Here is a 17,979-nt window from a genome sequence, read left to right on the forward strand (position 1 = left end):
TCTATCCTGGGCAAGGTCTTAGAAAAAATTATTAAAGAGGCCATTCTTAACAGACTGTCCAACGGTAACATCCTGAGGGCTAGCCAGCACAGGTTTGTTGCAGGTAGGTCTTGCTTGACCAATCTTATTTCCTTTTACGACCAGGTAACCTATCGCCTGGATAAGGGAGAGGAGATTCATGTCATATACCTTGACTTTAAAAAAGCCTTCAATCTGCCAAGATCATAGTATCCCATGATCACCTCTTGGCAAAACTGGCCAACTGCAGCCTTGGGTCCACCACAATCCACTGGCTGGGGAATTGGCTCCGTGGTCGGACCCAGAGAGCGATGGTTGACAGAAGTCAATCATCACGGTGCCCTGTGACCAGTGGGGTCCCCCAAGGCTCGTCCTTGGACCTATATTGTTCAACATCTTCATTAATGATGTGGACACTGGAGTCAGAAGCAGACTGACCAAGTTCACCAATGATACCAAACTCTGGGGTAAAGCATCCACACCTGAGGACAGGAGAGCGATCCAGGCTGACCTTGACAGCCTCAGGAAATGGGTGGACGAGAACCTGATGGTGTTTAACACCGTAAAATGCAAGGTTCTCCACCTTGGGAGGAAAAACCTGAAGCATCCTTATAGGCTCGGCAGTGCTACACTGCACTACGGATGAAAGGGACTTGGGAGATCATGGTTGACCACAAGATGAACATGAGCCTTCAATGTGAGGCTGCAGCTAGTAAATCGAGCAAAACGCTGGCTTGCATCCACAGATGCTTCTCAAGCAAATCCCGGGACATCATTCTCCCATTGTACTCGGCCTTGGTGAGGCTGCAACTGGAGTACTGCATCCAGTTTTGGGCTCCACAATTAAAAAATGATGCGGAGGAGCTTGAAAGAGTCCAGAGAAGAGCCACGCACATGATCAGAGGTCAGGAAAACAGATCTTAGCCTGGAAAAGTGCAGGCTTGAGGATGATCTGATGGCCACCTGTAAGTTTATCAGGGATGTTCACCAGGATCTGGAGGAACGATTGTTCACCAGAGCGCCCCAAGGGATGACAAGGTCGAATAGTTATAAACTCCTGCAAGACCATTTCAGGCTGGACATAAGGAAGAATTTCTTTACTGTCTGAGCCCTCAAGGTCTGAAATAGCCTGCCATCGGAGGTGGTTCAAGCACCTCTACTAAACACCTTCAAGAGAAATTTGGATGCTTATCTTGCTGGGATCCTATGACCCCAGCTGACTTCCCACCCCTTGGGCAGGGGGCTGGACTCGATGATCTTCCAAGGTCCCTTCCAGCCCTAATATCTATGAAATGGTAGCAGTCACTGACTGAACATAGTACAGGTTTCCCTCGCTTTATGCTGTACATGTGTTCCTAGAAAAAGGTGCATAACTCGAATTCGCAGAAAGGGAACCCACTTTACAATGTAATGAATAGGGATACATTCCCAGACCTTGACTGTACTGACCCCCAGGCCCATTTCTACCACTTTTACAAGACAAATTCAGTACTCACCTGCAGCAGACAGTACACACAAGCACAGGGTACTATCATAATGAGGATGGCAACGATAGAAACATGTGTCTCGGACAATGAGTAAGGAGCACAGATCCACACAGGAGACTGTATTTTGGTGTGCATCACTCATACAATGCACCTCACAACTGACTGCAGGCTTCCATCACATCGATTGCATAAGAATGAATTTACCTCGCATATACAAAAATTGGTATAAAAGGGTCATTGCATAAGAGTGAATTCGCACATACAGAACCCGCATAAAGCAAGGGAAACCTGTATGTTCAAATTAAGATATTCACTTGACCCAACCTTCACTATAAAATACCTGTTTCCTGACAACATAGTTCTTCCAAAGCTCTGTCTGTGTGATCTTCATACACATTCACCAGTTTCTCCTTAAGATTCTCACTGTCGTCAAAAGTTAGAGTCTCATTAAGTTTATCTGGTTCCTAAAACAAAATGGAATTTACTAAGAAACAGAACAACAACATTTAATCACTTCCATTTTTTTTCTCATTCAGAATGTAACAAATGTTACAGCAGGAGTTGCAGAACAAGCTTTGTTATTGGTTTTCATAAAGCTTTGCAGACATGTAAAAAGACTAGTTGGTGGATGGCTCCCTAATAAATAAAGAGAAATGTTTTGGACAGGAGTTTTCCTTTGAGATTTGAGGATTTTTAAAGTACAGATATCTGTAACCTCCTAAATTAATAGATATTGATCATAACTACATCTTGACTTTATGGCTATAAAAGTTCAGGTTTTAACAAATTAAAATCCTATGCTGTCTAAAGGATCATCTAATTTCTTCCAAACATAGTGCACCTGATTTATTCCTTTTTTGTGCTGGCGAGCTTTCATTGTAATAAAAATGGAGCCACTCAGGTAGAAAACTGGAGTAATGCAGTAATGAATTAATTGGGCCCATCTTTTAATTATTATTTTTCTTGAATTTATTTCATGAAAAGGATGAAGAATGATTATTGTCCTCCTCTACAGGCCAGCTCAACCCTCCACAAAAAAGGATATAACATTTTTTTGCATTCTGAGCATTTTTATACCAGAGTTTTAGAAAAAAAGTATCAAGTAGCTGAACTAGGGAACAGTAGGATGTCTTGTTCAAATTGCTTAACTCCTAGGTTGGTGAACATGAGCTGTCTGAACCACAAAATGTATGGTAGCTCTGGTAAAGACCCCACCAAAGCTATGTAAGATGGTCCTGAGTGCATCCCTAATTCTGCAAGGCTGTACAGGCTTCATTCTTTTACCAGGTCTAATGATTCTCTGTTCCAGTTAAGCTCACAAAGCCTGCAGGAGTCTGGGCCATGGCAGTGCATAGTGTGAAAATAAAATGAATTATGACAGACCAATCAGGAACAGTCCTGGAGCTTGTGCAGTTCACTTCTATAAATTCAGTCTAACTAGATGGGCTCTTGGTCCCACTGCTCCCCCTTGATTCTGCAGAAGTTATAATCTCTGAACATAACTGACACCCTGTGGGGGGGTCTCTCTCTACAGAGCTTATAAATATGAAAGGGACTGAGTTTGTAAACTGACAGGAATTTTTCTGAAAAGTTTTTATATAATTTTTTTCAGAAATGCAGTGCACTTTTGAAGTCCATGGAACAACCACAGATTCATATATATTGTAATAACTCCAGGAATAGCCATTAATATTTTCCACTAACTCTAAAACGTACCTTTATTAAAGTCATTTACAAGACAAATATGTAGTTTGTAAACAAATCCACTGTTTAGATATGTTCCTAAAAACTTTTACAGAAGTGATATAATTTCCACTTTCACTGTTTCTTATCTCATGGAAGCATCGTACATTACCATCAAACTTCTCACTAAGAATCTTACTCTGGTAAAAGATTATACAGTATCGGGTAGAATGGACTTATTCTAACAACAGAGGAAACGAGACAGGAATAGAAGCCTAACTACAACTTAAATCGTGGAGCTGCTATCATGTCTTCAGTCTACTGAAACAAAAGTATTTTAAAGTAACTACAACATACCTCTTCTTGCATGGTGTCTTCCTCAGGAACACATGCATCTAAATTAATTTCAAACTTTACTCCTCCCTAAGAAAAGAATATTCACAGACTCCATTAAAATACTTTATCAAAATATATGTACCTTAAAAGGGACTGCAAGTATGTGAACATAAACAAACTCTGGCTGCTTCCCTGTAGCAGCTGCTGCCTGTCACCAGAAATACTGACAGCAGAAGTAGCCTAGTATAGACAAGGCCTAAGAGCAGATGTTATCACTGTTCAGGACAGTGGTTTCCAAAGTTTCACCACACAAGGAACATTTCCAAGGTGCAACCCTGAGTAGCTGACCACATCAAAAAGGGGCTTGCAGACTGCATTTGGATCACGCTTCGGGAAACACTAGTTTAGGAGTATTCTCAACCTGTGGGTAAGTCTGTTCCTTTCCTTGATGACCCCAAAGAAACTCTTATCCAGTAATCCATAAAAGTAGCTTTGGTGTTCACTATCAAGCAACCTGCTTGTCAGAGCTATTGTGACATAATAAGATGGGGGTGGCCAAAACATGGCCCACAGGCCAGATTTGACCCTCCAAGTGATTTTATCTGGCCCACAATGGGTCCCTCAGCCCCATCTGGCCCAGACATGGGGGGCAGCCTGGGCTGTGGCATGTGTGGCTGGTCCTGCTTCCCCTGGGTGTAGCACAGCAGCTGGACTCCACTTCTTTCCAGCCACCACTGCCAGTGTTGCTGTCGCCACTGGACCCAGCCCCATTGCCCAGGCACCCCGGCCCATCCATCCTGCATCCACTGCCAGGGGCATTGGGTGGAGCGAGTGGGCAGGGTCTCTATGGAGACTGGCCTGAGCCCACATGGGCATGATGCGCTTGGCCAGGCAGATGGGATGGGGCCACGGATAGGCAGGGAGTGGCATCCAGGAGCAGGGCAGGTGGGTGGGGCTGAAGCTAGGGCCAGGGTCACAGAGCAGGATCACAGGGCAGTGATAGTGTGGGGCCAGAGCTAGGGCAGAGCCATGATCCACTACCCACATGTCCATATAATGGGCATCGGTTCTGCAGGAAGGGGCATGCTGGGAACAGACTGTGGCTCTGCCCCAGGACTTCACCCCGTGCTGTCAGTGTCCTGTGATCCCAGCCCCAGCCCTGCCCATCCCACTCCCAGATACTGCTCCCCACCTGCCCACAGCCCTATCCTATATGCCCAGCAGTGTGTGCCCTGTTCACCCAGACCCTGGGTCATCTCCATGGAGAGCCATTAAGGGAGTTTTTATGAGTTGTTGCGGGCCGGGGAGGCAGAGGGGTACTGATTCAGCCTGCAACAGCTCACCAACACTCCCTAAGTGGCCCTCCAGCCCAAATAATTGCCCACCCTTGTAATAGAACCATTTGAAGCAAACAGGGGAAAATGATCAAGGGAAAGAATGTTAGGGAATGACCTCAATTACCTTTGTTTTATGCTTCTTTTCCAGGACTCTTCTCTCTTGCCAGTTCTGTAGTCTGATTTGTTTCAAGTTCTGTTCAAGGTCCTTTATGAGAAAAAACAACACACTGTATACTAAATTCAAGAAGCATAAGTATACAACCACTCCTTAGAACCAGACTAGATATAACGTATCTATAAAATGTCTGGCTTATAGAGAAAATACGGTCATTAACTTCCTACAAGCACATCACTGTAGAAATATTCCACTCATTGCCTCACGAGTAATTAGAACTGAACAGCAAAGTAAGTGACAATGCTGGCTAACTTGGCAAAATGAATTAGGAGTCTTTCCAAAGAGTGCAAAAGGCTGATTTTTCAAACTGCCAAGCTTTAACAATATTTTGCTAGATTACTCACAACAAACCAAAAAAAAACCCCACTTGTCTCCAAGAGAATCACGTGCAACAGATTTCAGGGTGTTTACCTCCAATATTAGAAGATGATAAAAAATTGGAAGTTAGTAACCCTCTTAACTGTTGAACGACTAATCACTCCCCATAATAGCTTGTCTCTTGGAAGCACTTCACAGTTATTCAATTACACCTGGGTCAGGAACCAGGACATAGGTCTTTATTAGATAACTGCCAAACAAACAAAGAAAATGAAAACAATGCAATATTTTAAGGAGTCCCATGCATGAAGGCACATCATCATCTCCCTAATGAAAGGTCATTACAATTTAAACAGTTTAATATTTTTAAATATTAAAAGTGGGAACAATTTCTCAGGTGGATGGAGGATGTCCATGAACTCAACTGAGGTCAAGCACTGTGTTATCAGGCCTTTCCTATTAAATGTCATGAGAAAGTAAGTTTCCATGCTGTTTTAACCTTGCCTTCCACTAAACTGGCTGAGCCTATGATATTCCCATCCTGCAGTCTATCCAGTCAAGAGGTATGCAGGTCCCCTTCCTCCAGCTGTTTAGCACAGGTCCGATCTACATTCTGCTGAAGTCAATGGAATGTCTGCCACTGATACCAATAGGCACTCGATCAGGTCTCAGCTGCAATGTGGTTTCAGTATTTCAACATACATCATTGTCTCTAACGTAATGAGGAAACCTCTTAGAACAAAATCATGGCTTGGAATTGGATAGCCCCATGGGCTATATTTTGCCCACCCATGTCCTATTAGGTAACAACAGCTCTGACAAGCAGGTTGCTTGAGAGATAAAGAGAGAGCGAGAGCGAGAAAGATTGAGATTGATTTAAAAAAAGAGTTAGCCTGTATATCTTTTTGTGGGATGACTGCCAGCGCCTCCTCCCAGCTGGAGTGCCATAAGCCCCACAAAGGTGGAAGCTAACGCTCGCCTGAGTTAAATTATGCAAAATTATGTGCAGTTATGCATTTTATGCGCAAAACTACATGAGCGCATAATTGCGTAATTCCCTGGGGTGTAACATATACATTCATATACACACACACACACAAATAGATTGTTCAGAGAGCAAATCACCTAAAATTGGAGGCTTTGTATGACTGGAGCTGCACTTTGCAAGCTAAAGTGCTGCTAAACAAATTGACTTTAATTCTGTTTCACTCTGAACATTGTTTCAATGCATGGTTCTTTGCTGTGGTCCAAATCCTTTTCCCAACCCTCATCTCCAGCAAATAAGTTAGCTGCTGTAGAACACCACTGGCAAAAAGGATGAAACATCTTGTTCCCCACAGCACTGGAGCTGTGAAGTGAAAGGTTTGGGTCACTGGAGGGCGAATTCAGCAGAGACGGGGGGGACTTTGCCTCGCTGTGGAGCCAAGCCCACAATGCCACGCGCTGCCTTGGGAAACACATCGGCTGCACCTGGACCTGGACCAAGGAGAGCTGGAAGCTGGGAGTTTCCCTGCAACCAGCCCTGCATGCTGACCACGTCACCGTGATGCCCCACAAGTACGCTGGTGACCTGAGGACCAAACCCAACCAGGGCAAGGTCTTCGACGTCACCTTGAAGTGGGACTCCAGCAACCACTGCATGCCCAGTGGGAGCTTCACGCATTTCGCAGACTGGTGTTTCCTCCACCGCGCCCACCTCAAACTGCCTGCCTCTGAACAGGGCCATCCGCTTCGGCCACCGGGACAAGAGGTGCCAATGGTGCAGCTACGCGACAGAGACCCTCCCCCACATGCTGTGCAGCTGCAAGCCGCACATCAGAGCCTGGCAGCTCTGCCACAATGCTGTCCAGGACCGCCTGGTGAGGGCCATCCCGGCCGCAGCGGGGGAGATCTCCATGAACTGCACTGTCCCGGGCTGCGAGAGCCAGATACGACCTGACATCATCATCATGAACAAAGAGGCCAAGAAGGTCGTGATCATGGACATAACCATCCCCTTTGAGAACTGGCACCAAGCCTTCACTGACACCCGGGCTCACAAGCAGGAAGTATGCCCCGCTGGCTGACATCCTGAGGGGCCGTGGCTATGATGTGATGGTTGACATGCTCATCGGGGGAACGTTCAGAGCCTGGGACCCCAGTAACTAGAGCATCCTGCCTGCCTGCCGCGTCTCCCACCGCTACGCCAAGCTGATGCACTGCCTCATGTTGTCTGACACCATCCGTTGATCCCATGACATCTATGTGGAACACATCACGGGCCACCACCAGTACTCCAACTCCACCAAATGAACCGCCGCCGGACCAGACCCAGAGGGGACCGCCTGAACCCCACCTCTGCACCAGATGGACCTTCACTTCAAGAGGATTCTTCAGCAATGGACAATCCCGCTCCACCCGAAGAGGACCCCCACGATGAGACTCTACATGGACTGAGACACTTTCTTTGAACTACTTCCTCCACCATTGCGGACCATTGTAACGGGTTTGTATGTATCTATCTTCTTTCTCTCTCAGCGTTGCAAACCCCATCCCTCCCCCTTCCCCCACACCAGGCTTAGTTGGCTAACGTTGTATTTTCTGTAACCTAGTTGCGTTCCCCTCCTCACCCTCATCCCTCTAATGTTAGTCCCTTGCTTGGGCGATTTGTATTTCCCTACCAGCTTTGTCATCTTTTGTGGATTCACAATCCTAAACATGTACTAATAAAAGTCAATCTGTTGTGTTTAACCAGTAAACCAAGAAAATTAAACAGACTAAAGCAAAATCATGTCATAACAGAGATACATGAAGGACAACATCATAGGAACAAACCAGGACCAAACAAAGGGAGCCTTTGAAATAAATAGAGCACAGGGAGTTTCTCACCTATAGCACAAGCATCAATATCAGATCTAAGTTATTTACACATGCCTTATTCACTGTTCATCTTCACTGTTAGTACCTGGACTGGTTCTTCTCTTCTTGCTGGAGTCTCTTTGGAATCAGACTGGCTCCCAGCTTTACCTTCTTTCACAAGGTAGGTTTTGTCTTGTATTTTTTGATTCTCCTAATGGTTATGTTTGCAAAATAGTCATTTTAGTTACTGCATAAATTGAATGTTAATGTCAAATGATCATTTCTAGTACTTTGTCTGTGTCTGGGTTTTCTTACCTGTGGGGCTCCTGCTCTACACTGAAGTTCCTTTACATCATTGTGGTATTGTTGCCTAATTTTCTGCAACTGCTGAAGGTATTCCTGTTAAACAGCACCTCAATTAGAATATGAATTTCTGTTATTAGACAAAACAATTTTAATTACATGCAAATATATGCCTACTAATAAACAGACTGGTAGCCCCAGCTATTATTAAGATTATCTGATACTTTCCATTACAAGACCCTATTTTCAGTTGCTTATAACTTAGTTCAAGGCAGTCCAACTTCTGGGCAGCCAGAGGCAACATGCCACAGACCCAGGAGCCACACACTGTGGGTACCCCTCCTACTCCTCCACCATGTGGGCTGTCCAGCATTACCCCCACACAGTGCAAGCAGTCTGGCTTCAACCCCCTCCCAACCACCTGCACCGTGGGGATGGACCAATCCCACCCCATTGTGCACACAGCGCCACCCCATCTCCCAGCCATGTGTGCCATGTGGGCAGGCTCCCCACCTTCCCCCCAGTGCAAGCGGCCCAGCTTCCCATGCACAGCCACAAGGGAGAGGGCTGCTGCACACGCAGCAGGCAGACAGAGGGAGCTGGGCTGCCCAACACCCCCACCCCGGACTGCACAGAGCCCAGATCCCCCTTTCCCAGCAGTGTGCACCACACAGGCTGCCCCAGCACAGGCAGCAATGTGCCCCACTCCCTCCACCCACCTGTAGTGCAAACCATCTCCCTTCTTTGACAAGTATGCAGCTCTGGCACTCCAGCCTCCTCCCAGCTACCGCAACAGGCGCAAAAGGGAAGGGGAAATGATGGGCAGGTGGGAACCCACAGGTTGCATGCTACCCCTTCAGGGACCACATGTGGCCTGCAGACCACCAGTTGATCAGCCCTGCCTTAATCAAATTTTGGCTGAAATTTTCCACGCCAGATGTTTGCAGCAGAATGTTTACAAGGTTTTAGACAACATGTTCAGCCATATCCAAAAATACAGCTAGGGACTGGCTGGGCATTGGCTGTAGGACTACACCTGCTTTACAGGGACTGCTGCTGCTTTAACTGCAGTCACAGAGCCAAAGCCATGGAGAACCCTTGTGTAAAGAGTCCTTTGCTGACAGTTTTTCTGGTACCAGAGCCACACCAGCTTTCCCACATGGCAGAAACTCTGTTAGCAAGAGCTGCCGTCTACTGGCAAAGCTGCATTCATCTTTTCACATCTAGCCAACAGGGCTCTGCCACCAGAACTTTATAATGTAAAGGCTCAAGCTGGGATGGGAGAACCAAGGGTAGAAACAGGCTGGCTATTAGGCAGGAGCATGGTAACAGGGTAGAGACAGTAGGGTAACCCACATTAACATTTCAGAGTAAGGACTTGTAATCTGAAAAAGGAATAACCCTTGTGTGAGAGAGATACCCTTTGCTTTGATCATGGAAATCTATTTAAGTTTGGCTTCACAAAATCTAACTTTGCACCTGGACAGTTGACTTTGTGGAGTTTAACAGCTAAAGGCTCCAAAGCTTCTGAGCACAGGAAGCATGCCCCAGCCCTTCACAGGTCTTGTGCTGACCAGACTGCACACATGCCATTCCTATTAAGCGTGTTCCACATACAATGGGGTTACACAGGCAAAACAAGATTTTTTTCTGTAACTGCTACTCATAGCTAAATGAGGCTGGATATACTCCAGGATTAGAACTAAAAGCTGTGGGTCAGGTTCTACTATTGGACTCTCAATGGCTCCCCTGGCAGTGTGGAAGAGGAAGCACATGATTCAAAGGCAGGAGGAACAAGAACCAGACTTGGGAGAAAGAAAGAAATAAAGTATGACAAGGAATCTGGTTGACTGGGACTGGAGTTGGGGGAGGAAAGAAGTTGTGACTAGAGGTTGGGTGGAGACTCATCGTGGAAGACTGGAATTGACTGGACAAGGCAAATGACACTGAAAACTCTAGGGGCAGCTCTGACTGGTAGGGCAAGGAAGTGGAATAAGAGCCAAAAGAAACTAGGACTCAAAATCAAAGAGGGAAATACTGAGAATAGATGAGGACATGAGGGGTTGTGGGGAGACTTGGACAAGGAGCTGAAGAAGAAAAGAATGAGACTAAGATAGAAGAAAGAATTTAGGGGCTTGGACTGGGAGGTAATAGATTGGGAGAAACAGAGGCAGAGGACTAGAAACTGGAGAAAGGAGGAAAATTAGAGGTCTGATATCAGATCAGCACCAATATAAAGAAAATTGGCCTGATGCGGCCGATAATTTGCCTGATAAATGCCGTGCATACGCACAGCCGCAATGCAGCATGCAGGCCAGTGAGCTCTTCCACAAACTTGGCCAGTGAGCTCTTCACCCCCATGTCCAAATCACTGATAAAAATGTTGAAAAAGCACTGGACCAAGCACTTGGTCTAGTGGTTGGCCCATGCATGGTTGGCCCGTGCACTTCCCGAGTCAGGTAGACCTCTTCGATACAGGTCAGGAAGCAATGCAACCGATCCGACTTAGTCAAGTGTTTCTCCTAAGAGATGTCTGGGTAATTGAAGTCACTCATGATGACCATATCCCGTGCGTGCACAGCCTCTGCCAGTTCTAGAGAAAACACCAGATCGAGCTCCTCCCCCTGGTTTGGTGGTCTGTAATATACACCTACGGTCTCTCTCACCAGGCCCCACCTTCTGCTGTAGTTTAACCCAGAGGGTTTCAAGTCGCTCTTCTTTGGAGTCAATGCTGGCCTCCAAGGAGGTGTACTGCTCCCTCACATAAAGAACTATATGTAAGGGAGCAGTACAGCTCCTTGGAGGCAGTTATTTAGTACTTGCGATGAAGCATCTCATGTAGACGTGCCTCTACGTTGTACGGCAGGGCAAAATTGAGTTAAGAGATACGAAAATAATACCTAGTTTGGTTTGTAAGAGTGGGGACCTACTCTCTCTTACACTATTCTTACAATGATGTGACATCACCTGGGATCCTGGTTTTTTCTGACTTAAAAACATCCCTAATTTTTGGTTTAAAAAAGTAACCCCAAATCCACATTTTTCTATGATTAAAATGAAACACCATATATTAGTGGTGAATAACCACTTTTTTTAAACTGAAAATTGGGGATTTTTTTAAATCAGAGAAAACCAGGATCCCTGGACATCACTTAGTTCAATAGAAGTGACATGAGAATTAGGATCAGGCTCCTACATATCTTTCTGTCTTGCTAGCCTATCAAACCTGGCAGCAGTACTACATAACCTGCAGACAAATCTAGCTAATACTTATGGGCATGTGAATGTATGTGGCTTTTTACAAAGAAATACCACTACAAATTGGTATAACAACACAGCTCTGGCCAACCAAGATCAGCATGTCTTTTACCTGTTCCTTTAATTTGTTTTTTCTAGCGAGGTCCTGCTGATGGTCTTTGAGGCATTCTTGTTTCCTTTCCTGCTTCTGAATCTGGTTGTAATGTATGTCAGCAGAGGATGGTCGCAGCCCCTATTAATGTACAAGATTATTCACAGAGCAAAATAATTTCCATTTGGCAAGTTCACCCAATTCATCCTCACTCTTTCACCTTGAAAGGGCCATAAAAAAAATTAAAAAATAAGTAGAAACATTCTACGCTGTCAGATTTTTTTAACAATAAAAAAATAAAACCTTCTGAGCAACTTTGGAAAAAGTAAATCAACAAAAATATCAGAAACAGATTTTCTACTTGCCAAGGTTATACTCTGCTATGAGAAAGGGTTGGGTTCACTTTCTTGGGCTTCATCACCTCCCATTATATGAATGTTATTCTCTGATCCAGTATTTACTTACCAATTGTTTTTCCACTTTCATCTTGTACTGTTGGGCTTCAAGCCGTCTTTGAAGATATTCTCCAACCCTGACAAAAAACCATGCCATTCATCTCTGGTATCTGTGTTAACAACTTTCAACAAAATAATTTACATGGAAGTCCCCTATAGCCACCCACTCACCTACATCTTTCTTCCTTTATCAGACGTTATTAACTAAACTCACTACATTATGTGAAATATAAAAAGAATGTATTTCTAGAACAATAACACTGCAGCAATTAAGTATAAAGACAGTTTATAGTTTATATTTTTCCTCTACCCTTTCCACTTCTCTGATTATACTAATCTTCTGCTGGGTCTGTAAAATCTGCCATAGTTTCATTTTTCATTTGAGAAATAGCCTGTGAGCAATGTTACTAAAATAACATTATTTTGTAATGCTTTCACACAGGGGGGGAAAGAATTGCCAGAATTAGGGTTGTATGTTCAACCCCTAACTTCTTGACTTTTTATATATCCAACTTAACTGTGCATTAGCCTGGAAGTTTTTTTTAAGTGCAAAACAGTTAGCAAAGTTCCCTGATCTATAACTATTTGACTTCAAAAATCTGATCTATTGCTGTTGGTCAGTAAGTGAAACTACACTCATGATAATCTAAAATGCAAACTTCACGGTCATATGGAGACACTCAAGCCAACTTTAAATGAACTAGTTTGGGAACTAAAAGCAGCCCAGCCATGACAGCATGGACCTCCATGAGGGATATTTTACCTTGATTTTTGCACAGGCTTTGGAGGCTGCTCTGACATCTATCTGCAGCCACACAGCCACCAAAACCTACAATAGCTAATTTTAAAGCTAGCTAGGGGATTCCCCCTACACTGCAATCTACAGTGCAGACATACATTGAGTCTGGCCTTAACTGAATAATTCTAAATTCAGCCATCCATCACTCTTAATTAAGACATCCTGAGCCATGCCATCCTTGCACAAAACCCTTTGACCCACCCTACTTTAACTGAAGCTTCCCAACAAGGCACTATGTAAACCTGGTGCTCCAAAGCATTCTTAACCTGGCCTATTTTATAAAAGCCCCTCCATCCTTGACTAATGGATTGAAAGTTTCAGAAAAAAGGAGAGGAGCTCTCCATTGTGGAGCTTATAATCACCACAGGAGAAAGACTCTGAAGTTTATAAATGAGCAGGAGAAAGGGTCCTTTATGTTGAATCCACTGCATAAACTCTGCAGGAGAAAATTTCTCTATAACCTACCTACATCATTCTCCAGGTTAGAGAACTGCAGTAGTAGTTCCTTCTGAGCTAGGAGAGGAACACAGACAGCACTTGGCCATTCTAGAGCATGTGTGAAGATAGAATGAGTTTTACTGAGTCCCAGAATTTTGACTAGGAGCTATACAGAGGTCTAGGAGAAGTTCCTCTAATGAACAAATCTCAACATTAATAAAATTAGATTCAAAAGTGTATCTCTAGGGCTGTATTCAGTATAGGCATTTCATTTTCTTTCTTGTTGAGCCACATATAACATGACAACCACATCATAAGCTGACTAGGAAAGTGATCAAATTGTATGAGGGACTGTGCTTCTACATATGAATCTTGCTACGTGATGGAAAAGGATGATGGATCAAGCTATTTGTGATACTTTGATATTTAAATAGAGAAAAACAATTACCACTCAGGAGGGGGCAGAGGGGGTGGAATTTGTCCTTTTACTTTATAATATGCTTCAACTCTCTGGCTGAAGTGAGAAAAGTCATCTTGTACGTAAGCTTCCTGCTGCAAGTTGTCAAGTTTATCGTAATAGTGACTGTAACGTCCATGTACTCTGGCACCTTCTGGCCTTTCAGCCATCTTAAATCTGGGGCTCCACTGCTGAAAATATATACAACAGCATGAATTATAAAGGTAATGAATGATTCATTCTTAAACCAAGATATCATAAACTGGATATTAGTTACATTTTATAAGGCAAGTTCCCATCCTACCCTTCATTCTAAGTCCCATGATAGTTGTTAAAAACAATTTCCCCAAATGTTTTATCACCTAAGCCAGAGGCTTTCTGGCTTCCAGAGGCTCATGCTGCCTATTGCAGCACTTCCAATTACTTCACCTCTTTTAATTAAGAGGCAATTCACACTGCTTTGTGTGAAAGCAACAAACAAAATCCACTAGAACCACTGTGATAAATTCCAGTCACATCACTGAAGGCTTGAGCCTTGAAGGAATTCCAGGGGTGGCTTATTAAGACAGGTGTGAGCAAAGGGATCATAGAGAGACTCGAGCAACACACATCTTCTTGCTGCTGCTCTCTTGTGAACATTGCTATTTCAAACCACCATCTCTTTGATTTCCTGCCTGCAGTAAACTGTGTCTCATTCCTCAAATTTAACTTTGTTCAGAAACATTCCTTTATTTCTGCTTTATACCATATATGCCTTTTCTGTTCCTCATGAAAAGAACAGAAGAATAAGGAACATCTATCTGCTATAGTCTAAAGTAACTACTGTATGCTAGGAAGTAGGTGAAGTGAAAACTGCACTATGCTATGCTAGAACTATGCTATATTTAAACTTATTCTCCACACTAATTGAAAAATTAGTATGTTATCATTCTCTTAAATGTTAATGTGCTAAGTTTTACCTCCTTGTATTTCTAATTAGGAACACTGAAAAAAGCTCCGCTCATCTCCATCTTGTACATTCCAGGTCACAGCATATAAATATTTTAAAGTGCTAATTTCTTCTACACATGGCACTGCAATGCTGCACAGGAACTGTTAGCACTAGAAATCGTACATTTTATCACTCACTGATAGAAGAGTTATATAGAACATAGATCAAAAAATTATTTAAAAAGTGGAATCACCCACACAAAGAGAAGCTTATTGGGTCAAAAAAAACCTAAAAAACAAATTCAAAGTAGGATTGTGAATTGTGAGAAACAAGTCCCTCAGCATGCAATCCCATGGATCTCATTTGTCAAAGAAATTGGTGTGATATTGTGGATGTATCCTCAATCCTTTCAGACTGATTTTCTCATTTGGTTACCTAGAGAACTGGGAAGCTAAAGTTACACCACCAAGCTAGTACGTTAAAATACTTTGGACCAAATTCTAATCTCAGTTATGCCAAAGTAAATCTGAAACAATTGCACTAGCATTAGTGGACTTGCTCTAGATTTACAACAACATAGCTGTGTGGAAATAAGCCTAACATCTTTTAAATGGGATCAGACTACATTTGTTTGCCTCTCTTCCCAAATACCAAACTAGTTACCCAGAACTCTGTCTTTAAAAGGAAGATTCTGACTTCCTATGGTAATAAAGATCTCAAAAAGTTGTGGAGATCTGAGTCTTATTGACACAGTACCTGGATAAGAGGCTGCTGAACTCGCAAAGGAGGTTTCCATTCATTTCGATGTGATAATTCTTGTTTCTTGGCAAGTGCCGCCACCTTGGATCTTGGAGAAAGGTGCTCCTCAACTCTCACTTTTTGAAGTTTAGGAGCTTATTTAATGATAAAAAATATGTGGATCTTCTCATTTTTATGGCAGTTACTACCACAATGCTTACTATGTGATCACTGTAAACTACATTAAAGTGCATATATCTGACACAGGCTAGACAGGCTAATAATGCCCATTTATATCATTCCTCTTTAATAATCATCACCACTTCCAAAGTATTGTGCCTTTCTAATGACAAGCTGTTTGAACATATTAATTAATGTCAGGTTCATCATGTCTGTGTGAGGAAGCTATTATTGGGCACAATTCATAAACAAGCAGTGTGGCACAGAGAAGTGTTTCCAAGGTCACACAGTGATTCAGGGTTAGAGCAAAGAAGAGAATTCAAAAGTTCTGAGTCTCATGCCAAATTTCAATGGAAGTTATACATCCCACTCAGTACCTATCTGTACCTTTAGCTGTGAAAATACCTTTATAAACCTGACCCTCAGTCTTATACTTCAGGCACTAAACAGCATTTCACAATAGTTCTTTCTGAATTCTAAGAAAAAAAGCTGAAAAACTGATTTAGACATGAAGGATAATACACCATTTGAAAATGAAACTTGGGCTCCTAACTCAATTAGAAGCTTTTGAAAATTTTACCCATAAAAAATCATAAAAATCACAGCTAACCATATCTGCCTCCACAAGAATGCTTAAATTGCTTCTGTGTTTCGATACGTAACTTTGGGGAGTAATTCAAATATACAGAACAACAGAGCATTAGAAAGAGATCAAGTTCCTCTTGTTCAACAGTTTCAGCAGTATCACAGATGTTATGGCAGACTGACATCTCAGTTTTGAAGACTGTGTGCATCAGCTGATTTATGAGTGAGTGTCAAAACCAAGTCCAATAATCCATATTAATTTGCACAACGTAGTTGGCTATTAAAGTCCTCAATAATTAACTATTAAAATGTCTGTGACATTTAATTATTAAAATCTTAGCAATCCCTTGCAGTTGAGGATGATTATCTTCTAAGATTGCCTTATCTGTGTGTTTGAACATGGCTGATGAAGCCTATCCAGGATCGACAGACTCTACCATAGCTCATACATGTGTTTCCATGTGGGGTGGGTTATTAAAATAACAGACTACTCAAATATCTGTGACCAACCTGGACCTATATTACACACGAGATTATTATCTGTGTATTTTTAAGGGCACAAAAGTATACTCAGTACTCTAAAGAACCAATTGACACATCTACACTGCACTGGACCATCCTAGGAAGCACTACCATCAAAATGCACCCTTGCCTGCTTGTACTTTGTGTGCACTGAGTGCCAAAAACTGTAATATAGCTGCACTGGGCAAACCATGGACATGGCCCCAAAGCAGCTAAGTTATATTTTTGTTTTGAGTGTACAGGGAGCAGGAACGTTAGCTTGATCTGACATAGCGTTACTCCATCCCTGCCCTGACAATCTTACTATTTTATATTAGATATAGCAACAGGAATAGATAAAATCAGAAAAGGCAAGTTTTACAGCAACAAAGATTTTTTGCTAACTCTGTTCAGGCATGAGCACTTAATGTCTTGATTTAAAGGTCTGGAGTTTATTCTAATTATTATTATTACTACTACTACTACTACTACTACTATTATTATTATTATTATTAACAACAACAACAACTCTCTTGCGGGCAGGGTGGAAGGGGTAAGTTTGGTACTCCCTAATTAATTAGTTGACATACCAAAATCATGATGCAATTTAAGACAAATAACAGTTTGTACTCCAGAAAGGCGGGAGGCTGCAACTGCACGTATTTTGCAGGCTAAGATGAAGGGTACTTTAGCAGAGTCAAAGAAGGATGTTTGAAAACTAATGACCTTGAATTACTTCTATCTGGCAATCATATTAGCTCCTTAGTAAATTCTATCAGGTTGAGCTATAAATGACTGGTTAGAACATTCCTACAGCTGCTTCCAGCAGTAAACTTCTTTGGTGACCCAGACTTAAATGAAAGTTGCCTTTCCTGGTGGAATATATGAATAGAGCAGTGGTGCATTCAGTGCCTGTCTTCCTCATTAGGGTGAATGCTTCTGTTGGTAGAGTTCTCATCCCCTGGAAAAGTTAAATCCATCTAGTATATATTGCCCATAAGGATCTTAGGATAGGACTAAGACTGGGTATATTACTGTCATTAAACAAGTC

General features: G+C 42.9%; 1 protein-coding gene across 3 annotated transcripts in view; it reads right to left on the reverse strand.

Annotated features, from left to right (window-relative positions):
* LOC102388857 (serine/threonine-protein kinase Nek5) overlaps positions 1-17,979 on the reverse strand; it is a 46,865-nt gene that overhangs the window by 14,128 nt on the left and 14,758 nt on the right. For 2 of the 3 annotated variants that reach the window (XM_025207197.1, XM_025207199.1), the window contains 9 exons: positions 15,681-15,817; positions 13,985-14,184; positions 12,310-12,376; positions 11,866-11,985; positions 8,508-8,591; positions 8,299-8,403; positions 4,986-5,066; positions 3,546-3,611; positions 1,846-1,969 (listed from right to left, as the gene is read on the reverse strand). In XM_025207197.1, the coding sequence (XP_025062982.1) occupies positions 1,846-1,969; positions 3,546-3,611; positions 4,986-5,066; positions 8,299-8,403; positions 8,508-8,591; positions 11,866-11,985; positions 12,310-12,376; positions 13,985-14,184; positions 15,681-15,817 (984 nt within the window). The remainder of the gene's footprint in view (positions 1-1,845; positions 1,970-3,545; positions 3,612-4,985; positions 5,067-8,298; positions 8,404-8,507; positions 8,592-11,865; positions 11,986-12,309; positions 12,377-13,984; positions 14,185-15,680; positions 15,818-17,979) is intronic. The other variant, XM_025207198.1, reaches the window with a different exon arrangement.

The sequence above is a fragment of the Alligator sinensis genome, unplaced genomic scaffold (genome assembly GCF_000455745.1).
Source record: "Alligator sinensis unplaced genomic scaffold, ASM45574v1 scaffold324_1, whole genome shotgun sequence".
NCBI lineage: Eukaryota > Metazoa > Chordata > Crocodylia > Alligatoridae > Alligator > Alligator sinensis.